The 25,110-nt window shown below is 31.6% G+C and overlaps 1 protein-coding gene across 1 annotated transcript; it reads left to right on the forward strand.

Annotated features, from left to right (window-relative positions):
* Positions 1-20,289: 20,289 nt before the first annotated feature.
* On the forward strand, positions 20,290-24,342 carry LOC133293821 (zinc finger CCCH domain-containing protein 48-like). Its single transcript, XM_061492423.1, has 5 exons — positions 20,290-20,406; positions 20,575-20,724; positions 23,647-23,826; positions 23,994-24,091; positions 24,198-24,342. Exons 1-5 carry the CDS (start codon positions 20,290-20,292, stop codon positions 24,340-24,342), a joined length of 690 nt encoding a protein of 229 aa, XP_061348407.1.
* The last annotated feature ends 768 nt before the right edge of the window (positions 24,343-25,110 follow it).

Below are 25,110 nucleotides of genomic sequence, written 5' to 3' on the forward strand. Positions count from 1 at the left end.
AATTTATTATTTTAATATTATTTCATGACTTTATTTATTAACGGAAAAGTAAGGCTTGCAACGGAATTCATTCCGTTGAAATTTTCAACGGAAAAATATTCCGTTGTAAATATCAACGGAAAAAAAAAATTCCGTTGCCTTTCGACGAAGGGTTATCCAACAGCAGCATTCCGTCAAAATTTCCGTCGAAAAATGGTTTTTCAACGGAATTTTTATAATTTCCAACGGAAAATTTCCGTTGAAAATATTGATTTTTCTAGTAGTGTAATAGGATTTATATTTATCCACACAAAAAAAAATTCTTATAGTTGTGTCTAAATTATTATTCATCTATATTTTCTATAGTTGCCTCTAAAGATGAATGTGAAATTTTAATTTAATTATAAAAATATGTTGGCATGCAGGGTTGGGCCGAGCCTGATTTGCCACGTCTAACAATCAGCATTTTATACCAACATGTAATAGATTTTTATATTTATCCACAAATAACAGGTCAATTAAAGATTTCTAAATATAGATTACCAAAAAAAATATTTCTAAATATATATATTTAAAAATTTGTTATAAAATATTTTTTTACGATTCTGAAATTGGATGGACACTGGTCACTGAATGGTCGTTCATTTTATTTGAGTTATTAATAATAAAAAATAATTATTTGTTGCAAAGATTTGTGGCTTTTTACAAAAATCTAAATTATTTATGATTCTTAAAATTAAATATTAATGATATTTTTCAAACAATTAGAAGTTATTTTTTAAATTTTTTAGAAAATATTAAAGCTACACTTTTTAGGTTTTAGTTTTATGAAAAAATTATTTAATTATCATAAGCTTCTAAACATATTTTTATAATTAAAACACATTTTTAAAGCTAACTACTCAACGGGTTGGAAAAATGTAATCGTAAATAGCATTAAAATATTATTTCAGTAAAACTTATTTTTTAAAGCATCTAACAAAATAAGGTTTGGTTTGTTTTTTGCAGCAACAAAATTAATTAATCCTAAAAGATATAATAATTAAGCCCAAAAGATATAATTATAAATACTATTAATATGTTTAACAAATTCTTATGTAGAAAGTATTTGGAATCATTAAATGCTGAATTCTTTTTCACCTTTCAAGTTTGAATTTCAAATTTAAAATTTAAATTTTTTAATTTTAAATGTTAAATATTTTCTCACCCAGTAAACATAATCATAAATATTATTAATAGGCTTAATAATTTACCATTAAGAAAGTAGTGGTAAATGCGCCCATTCTCAAAATAATACTTTTATTCATCACGAATAAGCGCTTAACAAAATAATTTTTTTTTATGCAGCATTAATAGAGTTTACAATTACCCATGCAGAAAGTAGTGGGATATTGATATAGGTGGCTAAGTCAGCATTAAAGATATAATATGATTTTTTTTTTGGTAAGTAGATTTGATATGATTTAAATCTTTTACCATTTAAATATGAAATTTTATGATTATTTTTCAATCAAATCGATTTAATCAAGATTTTTTATGGTTTTTTTAAGTTAGAATTTTTATTCACTTCATTGTCTATTTCGCGTAGAAAACTTGATTATTCAGCGTCCGAAAGTTTAGCACAAATACCTAAAAAAATCTAGGCCTAGATTAATTTTCCGCAGTATCCATAGAGAATCAATGTTCTGAAAAATCTCAAACGAATCATGCAAAGCTCTCATATTTTTCTCCACTCAAAACCAAATCAATTGTACTAAAAAAAAAAATCAAAATCAACTAAGCTCAAATTATGTAATTGAGGTATTTACGTTTTTTTACTTACACAAAAATAAAATTTTAATTTTCTCACAAGATCAACTTATTATTTTTAGAATTTTCTACGAGTAGATTTCATATTTTAACAACTTAAATAAATTAATTAAAAATCATTATTTCTAATCATATATTCTTTATTTATCTCTTACAACATGCATATATCAGCATATCTAACTCAAAAGATTCATTAAGCTTTTAGCATTACCAAATATCATGATCAGGCTCGCAAAACATGAAAATATTTTCAGTTCTCCCACGTAATACTTAAGGTTCAGTATATTTTTTTATTAAATTTGGAAAAAAAATCATATAATCAATTTTTCTTATTTTACCAACCCTTTTATTATTATTGTCGTCTAAAACTCACTTTTTTCTATTTTTAATAAGGGAATACATACTCTTATAACAACAAAAATATAATCGCGGAACACAATCATCCTTCATAATTACAACTAACAACCATTATCTCGTGTTTCTCAGTATATACTATACTAGTATATTACGCATGTGTTGTACGGGAAAAAAAATTAATTTGTTTGTCTTGTAAAAGTTAACGCAAATTGTAAAAATATATCACTGCATTTTAGGTTGTCTTATAATCATTCAAAAATTACAAAGTTTGACTCGATATTTACAAAATAAGAATAAATAATTATTTTTTCCAAGGATTTGTGTTCTTAGTATTGGAAATTTTACAATTTTGTATTTATAAAAATTGAAATTAGATTAAGAAATTTAATTATAAAAGAAGAAATTGGAATTTAATTTTACCTCCTTTAACTGTCAGCATTTTATATCAGTGTGTAATAGGATTTTATATTTATTCGCACAAAAAAAAAGATTCTTATAGTTGCGTTTAGATTGCTATCTATCTATATTTTCTATAGTTGCCTCTAAATCGACTATATGAGGTGCGTGTATTTGTGACATATATATTAGATGAAAAGTTGGCAAATGTTTAAGTTAGTACGTTTAATATTATAACAAACATTTCATACTTGAAGTTGAATGTGGTAATATCAAAAGACAATTCTTAAATCATATTTCAATTTTTATAAATATTTATTCATAGAATTAGTGCTATATATAAGGATATATTTAATGCATGGTATTTAATCTCAATAATACTTCAACTACCAATAATAATTTGGTGAAGAATATGAAAAGCTAACCACTCATTAGGTTGAAAAAACTAATCATAAATAGCATTAAAATAATGATATACTGCAAAATATTGAATGGTCATTCCTTTTAATTGAGTAACTATAAGAATAAAAAATGTTTTTTTTAAGGATTTGTGTCTTTAGTATTTAAAATTTTACAAATTTGTATTTATAAAAATTGATATTAGATTTAGGAATTTAATTATAAAAGAAGAAGATGAAATTTTAATTTAATTATAAAAACATGTTGGCAGGGGGCGGGCCGACCCTCCGGGCCGAGCCCAGTTTGTCACCTTTAACTGTCAGCATTTTATATCAGCATGTAATTATAGGATTTATATTTATCCACACAAAAAAAAATTCTTATAGTTGTGTCTAAATTATTATTTATCTATATTTTCTATAGTTGCCTCTAAAGATGAATGTGAAATTTTAATTTAATTATAAAAATATGTTGGCATGCAGGGTTGGGCCGAGCCTGATTTGCCACGTCTAACAATCAGCATTTTATACCAACATGTAATAGATTTTTATATTTATCCACAAATAACAGGTCAATTAAAGATTTCTAAATATAGATTACCAAAAAAAATATTTCTAAATATATATATTTAAAAATTTGTTATAAAATATTTTTTTACGATTCTGAAATTGGATGGACACTGGTCACTGAATGGTCGTTCATTTTATTTGAGTTATTAATAATAAAAAATAATTATTTGTTGCAAAGATTTGTGGCTTTTTACAAAAATCTAAATTATTTATGATTCTTAAAATTAAATATTAATGATATTTTTCAAACAATTAGAAGTTATTTTTTAAATTTTTTAGAAAATATTAAAGCTACACTTTTTAGGTTTTAGTTTTATGAAAAAATTATTTAATTATCATAAGCTTCTAAACATATTTTTATAATTAAAACACATTTTTAAAGCTAACTACTCAACGGGTTGGAAAAATGTAATCGTAAATAGCATTAAAATATTATTTCAGTAAAACTTATTTTTTAAAGCATCTAACAAAATAAGGTTTGGTTTGTTTTTTGCAGCAACAAAATTAATTAATCCTAAAAGATATAATAATTAAGCCCAAAAGATATAATTATAAATACTATTAATATGTTTAACAAATTCTTATGTAGAAAGTATTTGGAATCATTAAATGCTGAATTCTTTTTCACCTTTCAAGTTTGAATTTCAAATTTAAAATTTAAAATTTTTTAATTTTAAATGTTAAATATTTTCTCACCCAGTAGACATAATCATAAATATTATTAATAGGCTTAATAATTTACCATTAAGAAAGTAGTGGTAAATGCGCCCAATCTCAAAATAATACTTTTATTCATCACGAATAAGCGCTTAACAAAATAAATTTTTTTTTATGCAGCATTAATAGAGTTTACAATTACCCATGCAGAAAGTAGTGGGATATTGATATAGGTGGCTAAGTCAGCATTAAAGATATAATATGATTTTTTTTTTGGTAAGTAGATTTGATATGATTTAAATCTTTTACCATTTAAATATGAAATTTTATGATTATTTTTCAATCAAATCGATTTAATCAAGATTTTTTATGGTTTTTTTAAGTTAGAATTTTTATTCACTTCATTGTCTATTTCGCGTAGAAAACTTGATTATTCAGCGTCCGAAAGTTTAGCACAAATACCTAAAAAAATCTAGGCCTAGATTAATTTTCCGCAGTATCCATAGAGAATCAATGTTCTGAAAAATCTCAAACGAATCATGCAAAGCTCTCATATTTTTCTCCACTCAAAACCAAATCAATTGTACTAAAAAAAAAAATCAAAATCAACTAAGCTCAAATTATGTAATTGAGGTATTTACGTTTTTTTACTTACACAAAAATAAAATTTTAATTTTCTCACAAGATCAACTTATTATTTTTAGAATTTTCTACGAGTAGATTTCATATTTTAACAACTTAAATAAATTAATTAAAAATCATTATTTCTAATCATATATTCTTTATTTATCTCTTACAACATGCATATATCAGCATATCTAACTCAAAAGATTCATTAAGCTTTTAGCATTACCAAATATCATGATCAGGCTCGCAAAACATGAAAATATTTTCAGTTCTCCCACGTAATACTTAAGGTTCAGTATATTTTTTTATTAAATTTGGAAAAAAAATCATATAATCAATTTTTCTTATTTTACCAACCCTTTTATTATTATTGTCGTCTAAAACTCACTTTTTTCTATTTTTAATAAGGGAATACATACTCTTATAACAACAAAAATATAATCGCGGAACACAATCATCCTTCATAATTACAACTAACAACCATTATCTCGTGTTTCTCAGTATATACTATACTAGTATATTACGCATGTGTTGTACGGGAAAAAAAATTAATTTGTTTGTCTTGTAAAAGTTAACGCAAATTGTAAAAATATATCACTGCATTTTAGGTTGTCTTATAATCATTCAAAAATTACAAAGTTTGACTCGATATTTACAAAATAAGAATAAATAATTATTTTTTCCAAGGATTTGTGTTCTTAGTATTGGAAATTTTACAATTTTGTATTTATAAAAATTGAAATTAGATTAAGAAATTTAATTATAAAAGAAGAAAGTGGAATTTAATTTAATTATAAAAATGTAATAGCGGATGAGGCAGGTCGTCCTCTGGGCTTAGCCCAATTTACCACCTTTAACTGTCAGCATTTTATATCAGTATGTAATAGGATTTTATATTTATTCACACAAAAAAAAAGATTCTTATAGTTGCGTTTAGATTGCTATCTATCTATATTTTCTATAGTTTCCTCTAAATCGACTATATGAGGTGCGTGTATTTGTGACATATATATTAGATGAAAAGTTGGCAAATGTTTAAGTTAGTACGTTTAATATTATAACAAACATTTCATACTTGAAGTTGAATGTGGTAATATCAAAAGACAATTCCTAAATCATAGTTCAATTTTTATAAATATTTATTCATAGAATTAGTGCTATATATAAACATATATTTAATGCATGGTATTTAATCTGGTATTTAATCTCAATAATACTTCAACTACCAATAATAATTTGGTGAAGAATATGAAAAGCTAACCACTCATTAGGTTGAAAAAACTAATCATAAATAGCATTAAAATATGATATACTGCAAAATATTGAATGGTCATTCCTTTTAATTGAGTAACTAATAAGAATAAAAAATGTTTTTTTTAAGGATTTGTGTCTTTAGTATTTAAAATTTTACAAATTTGTATTTATAAAAATTGATATTAGATTTAGGAATTTAATTATAAAAGAAGAAGATGAAATTTTAATTTAATTATAAAAACATGTTGGCAGGGGGCGGGCCGACCCTCCGGGCCGAGCCCAGTTTGTCACCTTTAACTGTCAGCATTTTATATCAGCATGTAATAGGATTTATATTTATCTACACAAAAAAAAATTCTTATAGTTGTGTCTAAATTATTATTTATCTATATTTTCTATAGTTGCCTCTAAAGATGAATGTGAAATTTTAATTTAATTATAAAAATATGTTGGCATGCAGGGTTGGGCCGAGCCTGATTTGCCACGTCTAACAATCAGTATTTTATACCAACATGTAATAGATTTTTATATTTATCCAAAAATAACAGGTCAATTAAAGATTTCTAAATATAGATTACCAAAAAAAATATTTCTAAATATATATATTTAAAAATTTGTTATAAAATATTTTTTTACGATTCTGAAATTGGATGGACACTGGTCACTGAATGGTCGTTCAGTTTATTTGAGTTATTAATAATAAAAAATAATTATTTGTTGCAAAGATTTGTGGCTTTTTACAAAAATCTAAATTATTTATGATTCTTAAAATTAAATATTACTTATATTTTTCAAACAATTAGAAGTTATTTTTTAAATTTTTTAGAAAATATTAAAGCTACACTTTTTAGGTTTTAGTTTTATGAAAAAATTATTTAATTATCATAAGCTTCTAAACATATTTTTATAATTAAAACACATTTTTAAAGCTAACTACTCAACGGGTTGGAAAAATGTAATCGTAAATAGCATTAAAATATTATTTCAGTAAAACTTATTTTTTAAAGCATCTAACAAAATAAGGTTTGGTTTGTTTTTTGCAGCAACAAAATTAATTAATCCTAAAAGGTATAATAATTAAGCCCAAAAGATATAATTATAAATACTATTAATATGTTTAACAAATTCTTATGCAGAAAGTATTTGGAATCATTAAATGCTGAATTCTTTTTCACCTTTCAAGTTTGAATTTCAAATTTCAAATTTAAAATTTTTTAATTTTAAATGTTAAATATTTTCTCACCCAGTAGACATAATGATAAATATTATTAATAGGCTTAATAATCTTCCATTAAGAAAGTAGTGGTAAATGCGCCCATTCTCCAAATAATACTGTTATTCATCACGAATAAGCGCTTAACAAAATAATTTTTTTTTTATGCAGCATTAATAGAGTTTACAATTACCCATGCAGAAAGTAGTGGGATATTGATATAGGTGGCTAAGTCAGCATTAAAGATATAATATGTTTTTTTTTTTTTGGTAAGTAGATATTATATGATTTAAATCTTTTACCATTTAAATCTGAAATTTTATGATTATTTTTCAATCAAATCGATTTAATCAAGATTTTTTATGGTTTTTTTAAGTTAGAATTTTTATTCACTTCATTGTCTATTTCGCGTAGAAAACTTGATTATTCAGCGTCCGAAAGTTTAGCACAAATACCTAAAAAAATCTAGGCCTAGATTAATTTTCCGCAGTATCCATAGAGAATCAATGTTCTGAAAAATCTCAAACGAATCATGCAAAGCTCTCATATTTTTCTCCACTCAAAACCAAATCAATTGTACTAAAAAAAATCAAAATCAACTAAGCTCAAATTATGTAATTGAGGTATTTACGTTTTTTTACTTACACAAAAATAAAATTTTAATTTTCTCACAAGATCAACTTATTATTTTTAGAATTTTCTACGAGTAGATTTCATATTTTAACAACTTAAATAAATTAATTAAAAATCATTATTTCTAATCATATATTCTTTATTTATCTCTTACAACATGCATATATCAGCATATCTAACTCAAAAGATTCATTAAGCTTTTAGCATTACCAAATACCATGATCAGGCTCGCAAAACATGAAAATATTTTCAGTTCTCCCACGTAATACTTAAGGTTCAGTATATTTTTTTATTAAATTTGGAAAAAAAACATCATATAATCAATTTTCTTATTTTACCAACCCTTTTATGATTATTGTCGTCTAAATCTCACTTTTTTCTATTTTTAATAAGGGAATACATACTCTTATAACACCAAAAATATAATCGTGGAACAAAATCATCCTTCATAATTACAACTAACAACCATTATCTCATGTTTCTCACTATATACATATACTAGTATATTACCCATGCGTTGCACGGAAAAAAAAATTAATTTGTTTGTCTTGTAAAAGTTAACGCAAATTGTAAAAATATATCACTGCATTTTAGCTTGTCCTATAATCATTCAAAAATTACAAAGTTTGACTCGATATTTACAAAATAAGAATAAATAATTATTTTTTTCAAGGATTTGTGTTCTTAGTATTGGAAATTTTACAATTTTGTATTTACAAAAATTGAAATTAGATTAAGAAATTTAATTATAAAAGAAGAAAGTGGAATTTAATTTAATTATAAAAATGTATTAGTGGATGAGGCAGGCCGTCCTCCGGGCTTAGCCCAATTTACCGCCTTTAACTGTCAGCATTTTATACCAGTATGTAATAGGATTTTATATTTATTCACACAAAAAAAGATTCTTATAGTTGCGTCTAGATTGCTATCTATCTATATTTTCTATAGTTGCCTCTAAATCGACTATATGAGGTGCGTGAATTTGTGACATATATATTAGATGAAGAGTTGGCAAATGTTTAAGTTAGTACGTTTAATATTATAACAAACATTTCATACTTGAAGTTGAATGTGGTAATATCAAAAGACAATTCTTAAATCATATTTCAATTTTTATAAATATTTATTCATAGAATTAGTGCTATATATCAGTGTTTAAAAATCCGGCCCGACCATCGACCCGGCCGAGGTCAGGGGTCACAGAGTCACGGGTTCAACCGGGGGGTCACGGGGTCACTATGCTGACCCGGTTTTATATATTAAAAAATATAAATATATATATCCTATATGAAAATATTAAAAAATAAATCACCAATCATTAAAGATTCAAAATATACTTAACATAATTCACCAATTACAATCATAAGTCAATATTACACAACCTAATTAAAGTATCAAGATACCAAAGTACAAAACTCATATTCTAAGGGGTCACTACGCTGACCCGGTTCTGCCTCTTTTGAGAATGTCTCTAAAAAAAGAAAATTTAAAGAAAGTAAGAATGAGTTTTTGTTTTCCATCGACGATCATAAAGATTTCATTTGAATGGGTAAGATTCTTACCTTTTCTAGAAGATTCATGGCAGGGAGGTGAAGATTGAAGATCTCTAGGTTGCTGGGAGAGAAGAGAACGATTACATTTAGGTTTGCAAGTATTTTTATTTTTTATTTTTAATAAAATGATGTTGTTTCATGGAATTATTTTAAAAAAAAAATATGCAGTGACCCCCTTTGACCCCTATGACCCGGGAGTCACTGAAACCTGGTCGGGTTTTGGGGGTCGGAGGGGTCGATATGCATATAAGGTCCAACTTGTGACCCCAACCCTCAGAGGGGAGGGGTCAGGGTTGACCCGGGTCAACCCGGGAGGCGGGGTGGGGTTTTAAAACACTGCTATATATAAGCATATATTTAATGCATGTTATTTAATCTCAATAATACTTCAACTACCAATAATAATTTGGTGAAGAATATGAAAAGCTAACCACTCATTAGGTTGAAAAAAACTAATCATAAATAGCATTAAAATAATGATATACTGCAAAATATTGAATGATCATTCCTTTTAATTGAGTAACTAATAAAAATAAAAAATGTTTTTTTTAAGGATTTGTGTCTTTAGTATTTGAAATTTTAAAAATTTGTATTTATAAAAATTGATATTAGATTTAGGAATTTAATTATAAAAGAAGAAGATGAAATTTTAATTTAATTATAAAAACTTGTTGGCAGGGGGCGAGCCGACCCTCCGGGCCGAACCCAGTTTGTCACCTTTAACTGTCAGCATTTTATATCAGCATGTAATAGGATTTATATTTATCCACACAAAAAAAAATTCTTATAGTTGTGTCTAAATTATTATTTATCTATATTTTCTATAGTTGCCTCTAAAGATGAATGCGAAATTTTAATTTAATTATAAAAATATGTTGGCATGCAGGGTTGGGCCGAGCCCGATTTGCCACGTCTAACAATCAGCATTTGTTCTCAAGCTTTTGTACATATCAAAGAATATCTAGCCTCTAGCCTATCGCACTGTTTTGTAGTTTTTTTTTTTTTTTTGCAATATAAACTTTTATAAATTCTCCTCAATAGAACACTCATGTAAGCATTTGAACTCCTCCTTGTGTTCAATTGCTTCTTGTACCTCTTTATTCCATTACCGAGTTTCCTTTGTTTGATATTTTTTCTATACCTTTTCTCCTCACACCAATCTTGCCACTCTTTGGATACAAATAGAAATCTCTTTCCACATCCTATTTGATGTTCCATTTAATGACCATGGTCCTTGTTGAGCAGTATTTCATTGAATTTTGTTTATTTTTCCTTCTTTCCTTTCCACCATCTTAATTTTGTTAACATTACTCTTGATTATATATTATTTTCATTTTATTTACTTATTTTTTAAGCTCTTGATTTTTTCTTATACTTCTTTCGTGAGTATCTCAGCCTCAATCGATCTCTATTTTTTTCTAATCATTTCAAAAAAAATTATCCAATTTTAATTTTCATTTCTTCTTGACTTATATTTATAAAAAAGGACTACAAAATCAATTATTGATATCGTCTGTACGAAGAGAGTTATATATATATTTGTTTTCTAATGATAAGATATTATAAGATATCTTATTTTACTTTATTTATAGCTGAAGTATATATGAATTATATTTTGACTAATAAAATCAATTATATATATTGATATCGCCTATCGAAGATGCTCGCTAAGTAAGTTTAAAATTTCAGGATATAACACGTACATGAATGGTTTTCGCAAAAGAATAACAGAACCTTACAAGTTACATGCTGGCACTAAAAATTCAGGATATAGCAAATTAAATCATGTACTAACATTTTTCTGATATCTCAAATATTACATTGTCATAACAGGATCAGTCCACATCCAACAGAAATAACAAACAACAGCTGAATTCCCAAACAGCAACAGTTTAACAGAATATGTCCAAATCAAACACTTCACCAATACTTTTACTTCTCTCTACAATTTTATAAAAATTGAGCCCCAAAAGGGGTGAGAAAAATCCCAGTAGTGTGATAGCAAAACCAGTATTGCAACAATATCAGACTAGGTACAACATTCTAAAACAGTCGCATCAACATATAATTCAGAACAGATGCTATCATATAACCAGAGTGCGTATATAACGCCAGAATACTAGTCAAGATGCGTATATAACGCCAAAGTACTAATCAAGATGCGTATATAACGCCAAAGTAATGTACGTTCATAGCACTACAGTGCACGTACTACTAACAAGCACAGTGGAGATTCCATAGTGGCTCCTCAAGAGGATTCCAACTGCGACCTATGCGGACTGAAGCCAAGTGTCCCATACCCTAGTACCGAAGGGATGCCTATATGATGCATGCTCAAACGTATGCTTACTTTTATTATATACTTCGGTTTCCAGAATGAATGCATAATGTTGTATGCTATGACATGATTGGCTTTACACACACATGAGTAATGCAGTTTTATGATGTGCATATGCATGACTAGATCATAATCATAATAACATATATTTCATGTATTTTTAATATCGAGCTGCCGAATAACAAATAATTCCAAAACAGAATTTCCATCATGTCAAGTCCAAGGCAGATTGCAAATCATATTTAACAAAATACGAATCCAAGGCACATGTGAGCAACAGTTCAAAATTCCATACGCTAGCTAATAGTCACAATAGGTAATACCACCTAACACTTACCTGATACTTTAGCTTTTTTTTTTAATCAAAACAGCCCCAAGTCTATCCAACATCCTCGAGGTTTATGAACCTAATCAAAAGTACCAAACAGAATTTCTTTACTTTATTTATTTACAAATCACAAGGTTCCATTCAGAATTTATGCTCCTAGTACCAATTTCATTTCCTGACTTTAATCTACATTTTCCATCCTTCCAGTTACTAATTTACAAAAATCCAGATTTCTAAGACATGCCACACGGTTTTGGGCATCAACCAGGTTCCACAAGTAATCATTTACATGGCAATACCTACTAGACTTGGAGTGCACTAAAGATGCATAAAGCATGCTGCCTACAAAAACTATAAACACATGCAAGGCTTGATGCAATAGGATTTCATAATTTTTATACTAATTTAATTTTCCTAACATGGAATTTATTTCACCAATAGACAGCAAGTGACGTAATCAGAAGCTTCCCTACAAATGGGTTCAGTTCTTAACCCTTAACAAGTGCTCCCAATTTTATTTATACAAATATCAAAATCCACAGTTCTTAATACACACAGGTTCGGTTTCGGTTGGCATTAGGTGTTCGCAATTTAATTAATTACATAGCCATTCCTACAGTACCTAAGGTGCGCTAGGTTCAAGAGAGCAGAAACAGAGGTAGAAACAAGTAATAGAGATGGAAAATAAACTACTTCCTAATATGCTTGTAAATCGCAGCAAATAAAGGAATAGGGAGAGCTTTAATCTCGGTTTATTCACTTGTATGCATTCAACTCTCACTGCTGTAGGGCCGACCAGAATTAAGGAAGATTGACAAACAACAAGTTACTTCCCAGGATGCATATATCAAACCAAAACAAGGAGGGTAAAGGGGAGTCGGTTCACATTACGTTACCTCTTTGCATCCAGTCCAAGTTCCACAATTTTTATCAAATAAATACGTCATGTACAGCAAGTAAAGATGCACGACCGGTAGACCACTACTGCATGGAAATCATAACATTTGTAATCCAAAAGGAGTTTGACATGCACTTAAAGCGGCTATCCCAAGTTTTCATTTATCATCAAATTGTCAGGACACTTCCAAGGTCAATTTTTCCTACGGCCAACAAATAGCTGATAGAAAGCAACAAGTTTATTTATGAAATCAGTTAGGTGTTTGGAGAATAGAGCCTAGTCAGTCAATACACTACATAAGTTACTTTGAAGATATACTATAACTATAACTTGGTGACATAAACGGAAGTTACAAAAAAATATTCACTACAATGACAATGTAACGGAATTCATAATTCATGAACGAAGCATTTAAGTTATTCTACCCCTCTTTGTTTCACAGCTTCTTTCCCAAGAATGATGGCTAGTGCCAATTCACCATTAGAAGATTTGTAAAGACAGTGGACCCACATGTTTAATTCTTAATTAACTCCAATTCTACCTTCTAAGGGCATTAACTGGATCTACTTAGATAAGTGATTTATCCCTACACAAATTTGTCTCCGTACAGTTTTAAGGTCAAATAACGAGTCCTTCTTTATGCTAGTTAACTACATCAATTATCAGGATTATATCACTGCTGCTCTTACTTAGTCCTGGAACCTGACGGAATTAGTGAAAAAGAACAAATGTTTCTATTATCTAGCAATATAATACAAACACAACACACAAGAACACGTCATGAATCAAAAACAGATATGTATCAGCAATCATTATTTAGAGATGACATGTTATCATTCACGGCTTAGGATATCACAAAATATTCACATCAAGTATATATATATAAAACCTTTCTTATAATCCATAGAAACCGAATTGATAATCAACTCTTAATGTAAATAGAAATTTAATATTTCACACATAGCATCTCAAGCACAAGTATACCCCGTGATAACCATGATTGTGCACACACATCATATGCGGCAGTGAGTTGATCAGGCTCACCACTTAGCATAGAAGTGTGCATAACCATGTTTAACACCGGACACCACAAGTACCATTATGCACAAGGAATAATGCGAAAACAGCTAGCAACCAATTCAATAATCATATTCAACATCAGCAGTTGAACAGTTTAATTCTAACATACAGCAAAGCAATTAATTCACAGTTATATCCAAACAGCAATAATTCAACAAAAATATCAAACAACCAATATATTCAAACGGCAACAATCCAACAACCAAGTACAGACAGCAAACATTTCATCAAATGCAGACACCTTGAATCAAAACTGCTCTGATACCATTTAAAAAATAAGAATGTTTGTTGGAATTCTGTCCGTGATGAAATTTTGTGATTTTACGAAGACTCTTCTACATTGTAAATTTGGAATATGATGCATTCTGTTTTATTTACTCAATTTTCAGTAGACTAGTAAGTTGTGGCATTCTGCTCGGGATGTGGGTCTAGTCAGGTAATTAGTTGTGAAGTGTTTATTGAATTTAATCCTATCATATGTAAGGAGTAAGTAGGAAGTGGGTGGAATTCTAAGTTGTAATGTGTAGACTGCAAGGATAAAATAACTGTATTGATGGTCCTAGTTAATTAGCTCTCTGTTTGATAAATTGAATACATGAAAACTTTTGTTTTGGGTGTCGGGTTGTCAGGTATAGCAAATGAAGAAAAATAATTAAAACTGGATTTTTGGGTAGTATGCCAGAATTTAAATTTATGAATTGCTTGAATTTTTTTAACCGTCTAGGATGTAAACTCCACAGTAGTGACAACTAGTTAAATTCAGGTTGGATACTGTGCTCAAGAAATTGTATGTGTTTCGTGGTCTGAATATGTGGGTTCTGTTATAATCTAATTACTACATGAAGACTCTTATATTTTTGTGAATCTAGTTGGGTTAGTTTTTCTGTTTTGAGTACTTGACTTTGCGAATTTTATGTTATGTTGAAAGTTGGAATTAAAGTGTGGTTTTGTGCACTTGAACTATGAAAGCCTGGTCTATTTGATGGATCATGATTGGTAGCTGTTTCATATTGTAATGGGTGTAATGATTGGAAAGTTCATATCATGGTTATTGGATCCTCTGAACAGTGGAGTCAATTACATCCGAGGTACCTAGGACAGCGGAAAGCTCGAGGAAGTTTCCTCATATGGGTGTTTTGACGAACTATATGAGAGGTACCACCTTACGTGATATGTACGAAGAGCATGCTAGAATTAATTAGTTGTATACATGACTGCTTGGTGTCCTGGTTTTGTTGAGTACGTTGTGAAAGGATAGACTAGGTTACATTTGATTTTAGAAAAATATTAGACAGTAGCTACAGAATAAACGAACAAGCTTAACATCTCATGTAATCATTTAGTGTGACACCCTCCCAGGTATGCATCCAAGGGAGTCGTCTGCTAAGCGGATTAGAGTCCTAACGTCATTGCTTGAAATACTGAAAACGTATTTTTAAATAACTAATTAAAACCTTAATTTGAAATCTGGTTGCTTACGAAAATCAAAGTGAAACTTTACAAAATACATGGTTTGCTGAAATAATAATTTTCCTGAAAACATGTCTGCCTTGCAAAAATCATAATAAATCGAGCCTTCAGAATTTAATTGTAAAGTCTATATAATCTGAAACAAGACATATGGGGCTTCAGGAACATATAAATTATATCCCATTCAGAGTCCTGTAGCTTCCGAAACCGAACTCGCAATGTACTCGATAAATCAGTGCACATTTTCCTAAACCACCTGACTTAAAAAAATCATTTAAATTCGTGCTTACATGCTGTGGACATAAACTTTATATAATAAGAAACTAGACATTTGGGGCTTTAAATACATATAATTTATACTCCAATCGGAGGTCTGTAGCCCCAGGACGACAACTTGCAAGGTGCTCGCTAAATCAGTTTACAAAGGCAGAATTCAAAACGTACATGTAATTTTTTTGTAAAATATAACCAACGTCTCAAAATTACAAACTGACCATAAAATCGAAATACAGCAAGTTAAAGCATGTTCCAACATTTTTTTGGCATCTATAAATATTACAACAGCCTAAAGTGGTCAGTCAACAATCAACAGAAACAGCATGCAACAACAGAATTTTCCAAAACAGCAACAGTTAACAGATTATGTCCAAATCAAATGCTTCATCAATGCATCTACGTCTCCCCGCAATTTATAAAAATTGAGCCCTAAAAGGGGTGAGAAAAATCCCAGTAGTGTGATAGTAAAACCAATATTTCCACAATATTAGACTAGGTACAAAATTCCAAAACAGACGCATCAACATATAATTCCGAACAGATGCTAACATATAATCAAAGTGCGTATATAACGCCAGAATACTAGTCAAGATGCGTATATAACGCCAAAGTACTAATCAAGATGCGTATATAACGCCAAAGTAATGTACGTTCATAGGACTGCAGTGCACGTACTAACAAGCACAGTGGAGATTCCATAGTGGCTCTTGTAACGTCCGACCGCTTCAAGAATCAATGACTATCCCCACATACTAACACGAGACTTTTCAGTGTGCTTTTTCCTCACTCGAACACTTCCCGGGAAAACTTCCCAGGAGGTCACCCATCCCAGAATTGCTCCAAGTCAAGCACGCTTAACTGTGGAGTTCTTCCGGGAAGTGTGCGAGTGAGGAAAAAGCACACTGAAAAGTCTCGTGTTAGTATGTGGGGATAGTCATTGATTCTTGAAGCGGTCGGACGTTACAAGTGGTATCAGAGCCTGGCCCTGGACCGGTGTGTACAGCGGGGACGCTGTATTCCCAGTGGAGGAGGATGTAATGTCCCACATCGGTTGGAGAGGAGAACGAAGCATGCCTTATATAAGGGTGTGGATACCTTTCCTTGTATGAGGCCTTTTGGGGGTAACCTGAAACGTAAAACCGTGAGCTCGACGGTGCTTGTGCGCGGGGCAAAGCGGACAATATCCTGCTACAGGGTTTGAGGCTGTTACAGCTCCTCAAGAGGATTCCAACTGCGACCTATGCGGACTGAAGCCAAGTGTCCCATACCCTGGTACCGGAGGGATGCCTATATGATGCGTGCTCAAACATATGCTTACTTTTATTATATGCTTTGGTTTCCAGAATGAATACATAATGTTGTATGCTATGACATGATTGGCTTTACACACACATGAGAAATGCAGTTTTATGATGTGCATATGCATGACTAGATCATAATCAAAATAGCATATATTTCATGTATTTTTAATACCAAGCTTCCGAATAACAAATACTTCCAAAACAGAATTTCCATCATGTCAAGTCCAAGGCAGATTGCAAATCATATTTAACAAAATACGAATCCAAGGCACATGTGAGAAACAGTTCAAAATTCCATACGTTAGCTAATAGTCACAATAGGTCTCACCACCAAACACTTACAGTGTGTGCCCAATTATAAATCAAACAGCACCACATTCAGTCTTCGCCCTAGGTGTTATGCGCACCTAAGCAAAATATAACAAGTCAGAATCACATACCACAATTTTTTTTCTATATGTTATATGACGTTTTATACCCCTAGGCCCTTGATTTACAACCGATTTTCTAGGTCCCCTTTTTCTAACAAATTCCAGACTTTAACTGAGCTTACCCATTTATCAACAACAAGGAATCCAAAGGTTCTTCCCATATGTACCAATTCGGTTCCAGCAATAACAAGAGATTCATGACAGTTTATTCATATTTTCAACATTATAGTCCTATGGTGTGCTAAGAGCGTCTCTACACATGCTGTCCAATTACTTTTAGTTCATGCAAGGTTTAATACACAATATATTCCAACACTAGGTACTTATCCTAATATTGACAAAACAGAATGTTCACAGAGGAACTATATTCCAAGCTAAAAATTGATTCTTTGTACGGTTAACCACAAGACCCAATCGGTTCCAACATGGCAGAAATAATAGAATGAAAAGGACATAAGGCTACTCCTTAAAATACAATTGCAAGCTCGATTTTGACCAGAAGCTAGGGGCATACAATTTATCTATTAAAAAAAAAAATCATTTTAAGCTCACAAGCATCCAGTCTTAGGGTTGCTCGAAGGGGGGGGGGGGGGGGGGGGGTTCAGAATTAAAAGAAAAGAGGTGGCCAAAATAACATATCCTCCTACAAACATGTGGGGACCGAATCAAGAGGGCAAGGAATAATAATGACAATACAATTATTCCTCTAAAATACTAGTGTGAACCGAAATAGTGAGGCAACACAATTATTCCCCTAAAATATTCATGTGAACCGAAACAAAAAGATGGAGGAGAAACTTGAGGTTTGGACGTTACCTCTATGCAAGTATTCCCAACTAGAAGTTCATTTACGGAACAACAACCTTCTTCAGCCAAAGCTCCAAGGGACCGATTTTTGCTACATGCAAAGGGGGAAGAGACTAATTCAAGGCTGAACCTTGCACATGCAAACAAAAGGGAAGCTCGATATGAGGACCATTGAAGCAGGGATACACAAGGAGCTAAGATATTATCTCACTTTTTCCTACTTAAGCTTGAGCAGCTCGCACAAAGGAAGAAAGGAAACTTAACTGGTCTTACAATCTGCATGCAGTGGTTTTTTACTTACCCTTACCAACCTAAATGTTATGGTTTGACCAAACTTTGTCCTATAGTAGACCTTACCAAGGCATGAACAAAGATGACGAGTTTAAGGAAGCTATAAGAGAGATGAACACAAAACCAATTCAAAAAGAATTGAAAAACTAGATAGAAAATATAAATAAAATAGAAGAACTAATTGAGCCAGATGCAGCTAAGCTAAAATTGAAGCAATTTAGTCGGAAGTACGTAAGTTAGAATTGAAGGCCCTCTTATCAACATTAAGATAAGCATTCTTCGGTGACAATAATACCTATCTTGTTATCATTAATGTATACTTATCTTAAGTGGAAGAGGGAAAACTTCCCTTGAGTGTTAATTTAAGATGAGGGAAGACACATAGCTGCATTAATACTACAGGTTCATTTAAATAGGCTAAAAATGAGCCAACCCATGAGTCATTATTTAGCCAATAGCACTGTACATGTTTGAATTAAACTAGTGAAAATTCAATTAAACTCGAAGATGTATAGGTTGTCTGGTTTAGAATACTGTCATCCCAAATAGGAAAATGGCCCATATACTTTTGCAAGAAATAGAACGAATAATGGTACAACATGTGTGTATTGGCTAGCTAGGAGATGAAATAGAAATCCATTCAGATTTTTGCACAGTGAAACCCCATCGCCATCTACCGTGTATTATAATGGCAATAGTGCCTATCCTTATCCAAGGAAACCTAAGTATAACTCAAATACCTCAATGGTTAGAAAGAGGGTAGATGGCACAAATATAGCTGAGGTTTCTAAGAAGCCACTGGAGAAGACCCCTAAGTATAACTCCAAGGCAGTGTTGATTAGGAAGAGTGGAGATGGGACACGTGCCGCCGAGGCTTCTCAGAAGCCACATGTGAAGACCCCTGTGCATAATACAAAGGAAGTGCTGATTAGAAAGAGTGTAGATGAGACAAGTGTGGCTCACGCTTCTCAGAAGCCACATCAGAAGACCCCGTACTATGAGTCAAAGGCTGTATTGATTAGAAAGAGTGAAGATGGAGATGGGACCAACATCCCAGAGGCTTCTCAGAAGCTGTCACGAAGTGTCTGCAGATACTGGATGAATGGAAATTGTGTACACGGTGACCAGTGTTGTAATTTACATTCATGGTTTTATGGTGATGAGATTTCTGCACTAGCAAAGCTTCATGAACACAAAAAGTTACTTTCTTCTAATACCATCTTTTAGTATTCAATAAAACAAACATGTGCATGCATATCCAATTATGTGTTTTTATAAAAGTCTTTTTTACTAGCCTTGGAATATGTATTTGAATTTTGGATGGTATCAGAATTAATTAGATTGAACTGGATGTGGCTGGATTATTTTTTGACTGATATTTTTAATAATTTCTAATTAGAATGGAGTCTTTACTTTTACTATAAGCTGTTTAATTTAGGAACTACCTAATCAACCAAGTGTTTGCTGGAGTTTTTTTTTAGTTTATTCTCCAAGTTTCCTCGAAATGCTAGGAATTGTGTGGCTTCCAGAATTCTATAAAGGTAAGCTCTTAGTTTTCAAGTTGTTTCATTTTGCAGTCATGTCTTGTATGTATAAGTGTTACATGTAAGCTGATATCCGGTCATGGTTATTGTGAAGGCTTGGAATATCCAGACTGCTTCAGAGTTTACTCTTGATGAACCTAATGGGCAAGTCCTTGCTATGACTGTTGGCAATGATACACTTCTTGCTGGGGCAGAGGTAACTTCCCATGCAGTGGTTTGTTGTTATTTAATACTATTCAGACCTTTCCCCCCTGAAATTAGTAACTGGATAGATTTGTTCTTTGATCAGGCTTCTATCATACTTATTAACATTTCTTTTATATCATCTATCAATTTATGTATCATATGATGATTTAAATTGCAGGATGGTGTAATCTCTGCATGGAGAGGCAGCTCTGAAAGTAAGACCCCATTTGAATTGATTGTGTCACTAAGAGGCCACATTGAAGCTGTGGTTTGTCTTAGTGTTGGTCGAAATATGCTCTACTCAAGGTCCATGGACCATAGCATAAAGGTATGTCTATAGTCTGGCAGTGAGGATTTTCTATTTTTTTTATTAATATATGCATATTATAAATTTATTAATAATTGTACTTTGTAAAAATAACTGAATTATAATATTTTAACAATATTTGTATAATAATTAAAATATTGGATAAATATTTATTATGAATATTAATGAATATTTTTTTATAATATTTCATTTATATTATTAATATTCATTTGATGGATAGTAACTTGGTTAGTTATTTAATTTACGGTTTATACTATCTTTTAATTAGTATTAATGTGGATATTTATTAACTTCTAATACATACATATTTTTTAATTATATTAATTATAAAAGTAAACACTCTTTTTCGTCCCTGACAATATTCACAAAGTCCCTTTTGGTCCCCAACAATAAAAAAGGCTCATTTTGGTCCTTAATTTTAGAAAATTAGAGCCACGTTAGTCCTTCTGTTTGTTGAGCAATGACGGCGTCATTAACGTCTCTGACGTGTACCGTTAAGTGATGACTCACGTTCCAAGTAGGACGTCTCTGACGTGTACCGTTAAGTGATGACTCACATTCCAAGTAGGATAAAAAGCGACGTCGGTGAGTCCCTTTTGTTTTGTTTTTTCTTCTTCTCTCCCACTTGCAGCACCACAAGCGACATCGTTCAGGTACCTTTAATTGTTTTTTCTCTCTTCTTCTTCTTCTCTCTTCTTCTTCTTCTTCAAGGTGAGGCGAGGCTGCCATAGGCAACGCTTTCCTTCTGCAAGGAGGAGCGGCTAGGCGAGGCTATAAATGCCATGTCCTCACCCTTGCTCTCTCTCATCTCCATTTCTCTGTCTAAAACTCCCTCACACACGCAAGCACTCTCTCTCTCTCTCTCTCGGGAGAAAAATGCATAATAAGGAGAATTGCTCGCCTTCCTCCAATGGCAGATTTGGCGCCACCAACACCACCGTCACCTGTCAAATGCAGTCAAACGGCAGCGTCTTCGATTCCTTGTACTCATCGCTGTTCAACGACGATCCGTCTCCTTCACCAGCCACCTGCAACAATTGAAGACAGTAGTGAGCCACCCAACTTAATTATGTTACTTACACATACAAGAGTTGATAACATTGTACAATCTCTCCTATTCAAATATGTGCTATTTGTTTTGAATTTCTCTATGTGTTAATTGATTACTCCACTTAATCCATTTCGAATATGGGGATACTCTCTCAAGACTCTTTTCTCGATTCTCAATGCTTAATCTCAACACATATGATTAAAGGAAACAAACATCTTACCATTTAAACCAATAATTGTTGATATATTTGTGTTATTTTTTGTGTCTGAAGGAAATCAGATCTTACAGTTGTATCGAAACCCAACACTAACCAAGACTAAATACAAAAAGAAGAGTCCAATACTAAACTTGGGAGTATGCATTCATTTTACTACTTGTAAATTGATGTTAATATCACTCTGGTTTTAAAAGATAAATAATATTAATTTAATTCATCAATGATGAAGTTAATACTAAAATTATCCTTTTCCGCACAAACTAGGTTAATACTAAAATTAATTTAGTTCGCTGCAGCTACCGGGTAATGAAATTGACAAGCTAGGTTTTACTTCGTGTGTAAGAAAAAAAATGCTAACAGCTAGCAAATCCTCACATAAAAGAAGAAGAGAAGATTAATAATAATAATAATAATAATAATAATAATAATAAATGAAATAAATTAAAAAACAGTAAATCCTTACAACAGCATCAGGTGGAGTAGTCGATGAGATGCGTGAGCGAGTAGTCCCCTTGGTGTGACTCCCATTGCTGGCACCAGCACCCACACACTGAGACATCATCTTCAAGTAACCGTTCGACCTCACAGATATGTTTTTTGGCAGAGAGAATTGCTCCACTTCAACACCATTGTTCTCAATCACGCTAGTTCGACTATACACTCTAATCATTCTTTGTGGATCAGGAATTCTGGTCTTCTCATCAAATGCATCTCCATTCACATTATCACCTCTATAACTCGGCAGCTTCACGCCATTTTTCTCCTCGAACGGTTCCGATCTCGGTTTTGCGAATTGACCCGCCATTCTTCCAACCTTTATAACAGGCATTTGGCCTCCAAACATCATAACACCGCTCATCTGGAGAAGGATTATGAAGGTGTCACGAATGTTGTTAGCATGAAACTCCTTGATGTTCTCGGCACAGTCTCCACCTTGCAGAAGTAAAGCGTTGCCCATGGCAGCCTCGCCTCGCCTTGAAGAAGAAGAAGAAGAGAGAAAAAAAAAATTAAAGGTACCTGAACGACGTCGCTTGTGGTGCTGCAAGTGGGAGAAAAGAAGAAAAAAAAGGGACTCAACGACGTCGTTTTTTATCCTACTTGGAATGTGAGTCATCATTTAACGGTACACGTCAGAGACGTTAATGACGTCGTCATTGCTCAACAAACAGAAGGACTAATGTGGCTCTAATTTTCTAAAATTAAGGACCAAAATGAGCCTTTTTTATTGTTGGGGACCAAAAGAGACTTTGTGAATATTGTCAGGGACGAAAAATGGTGTTTACACTAATTATAATAATTAATAAATGAGTAAGACTAAAAAAATGAATCAAATAATATCAAAATGCATGGATTGCTCCATGTGGATTTTGTTAAAAAGATGCGATTTCACTAGACTACATATTCACAAATTTAAAAACATTTGATGGTCAGTTCTTTATATTGATGTGGACATTGCTAAAATGTTCTTGGTCTTTATGTTGTGTGATGTTCAAACTGACATTATGATGTGTTTTCTTATAGATGGTTTTATATATGTTTGTCATTATAAATCTTAGGTGGTATGTTGTTTTCCTTTGTTAGCCACAATTGCTTGTTGCTTGTTTCTACATGGTAGCTTGTTTGAAAGAATTATTTGTTATCTTGTTTTCTTCAGGTGTGGGACCTTGATACATTGCAGTGTGAAAGGACACTCAATGGACATACTGAGGTAGTCACATCCCTTATTTGTTGGGAGCATTATTTGTTATCAAGTTCATTCGACTGCACAATTAAGGTCTGGGGTTTCACTAAGGAGGGAACTTTGGAAGTAACATATACACACAGAGAGGAAAATGTATGTTGCGTTACCATGATAACATCTTATGCATAAGTAAATTTTTGATTCTATATCAAATATCATTTAGTTGTATTTTCATTTGTGGAAATCAAGATGAATTTTTGTTTTATAATGGCCATGGAGTTATAGTTGATTCACACAATCAATATTTTTTTTTGTTATAGGGTGTTCTTGCACTTTGTGGGATGACTGATGCAAAAGCCAAGCCCATACTGTATTGCTCTTGCAGAGACAATTCAGTTCGCATGTATGAATTTCCATCGTAAGTATACTTAAATTTGCATCCTTTTTTTTTCTTCTGTAACTGTCATGGTTATGTTTTTGTGTTGGGCAAATGTTGCAGCCCCTTACCATGTCTACATTTACAGGTTTTCAGAAAGAGGTAGGCTATTTTCGCAAAAAGATGTTCGGTCATTACAGATAGGTCCAGATAGGGTTGTTCTTGTCTTTACTGGAGATGAGACTGGTTTGCTAACTGTCTGGAAATGGTTGGAAGAGCCCAAAGTGCCATGAGAAATGTCCATTTTCCCCCATCAACTGGTTTCTTTTTTGGGAAAATTTCACCAATGCCCCTGTGATTTGCTTCAGAATCATCTATGCCCTTGTGGTTTGCTGCATCTATGCAATTTTTTTAATCGCATATGCCCCTATGCTTTGTAAAAAAATAAAAAACCACAGGGGCATATGTGATAAAAAACATACCATTTTGCAAACCACAATGACATAAGTGATTCTGGAGTAAACTACAAGGGCATTGGTGAACTTTTCTCTTCTTTTTTACATCAAATGGCCAGTTGATGCCAGTGATATTTTGCAGGAGACAGAACAAGATTTAATTCACTTTTTCCTGTACAGTGAGCAATAGTGATTGTAACATGAAGTATATAATGAATGAAAATTTCCAATTCTAATGTTCGCTTTCTTCTGGTGTTAGTTCATTCTTAATAACGAATGTTATTGCTCTCCATTATGCTGCTATTCTGAACTTATCCACTTATGAGTTAATGTTTCAGTTCTATATAAGTATGTTTCATGTCTGTTTTCTATCTACAATCTGTTTAATATTCTTCTTTATCAAGCCTAATTTTCTTTTTGATAAAAATTAGTAAGCATCATAAATGTATCTCGTATACAGTCTGTTACTTTTTAGAGTAAATATCTTTTTTGGTCCTCAACAAATTTCACGATGTCCGCTTTAGTCCCTAGCAAATAAAAAGGCCCATTGTGGTCCCTAAAAAATTCAAAATGGACCAATTTAGTTGAAATCGTGGTCCCTCACAA

This window comes from Gastrolobium bilobum, unplaced genomic scaffold (genome assembly GCF_033153095.1).
Source record: "Gastrolobium bilobum isolate Gb01-03AN ecotype WA unplaced genomic scaffold, APGP_CSIRO_Gbil_v1 utg95638, whole genome shotgun sequence".
Lineage (NCBI taxonomy): Eukaryota > Viridiplantae > Streptophyta > Magnoliopsida > Fabales > Fabaceae > Gastrolobium > Gastrolobium bilobum.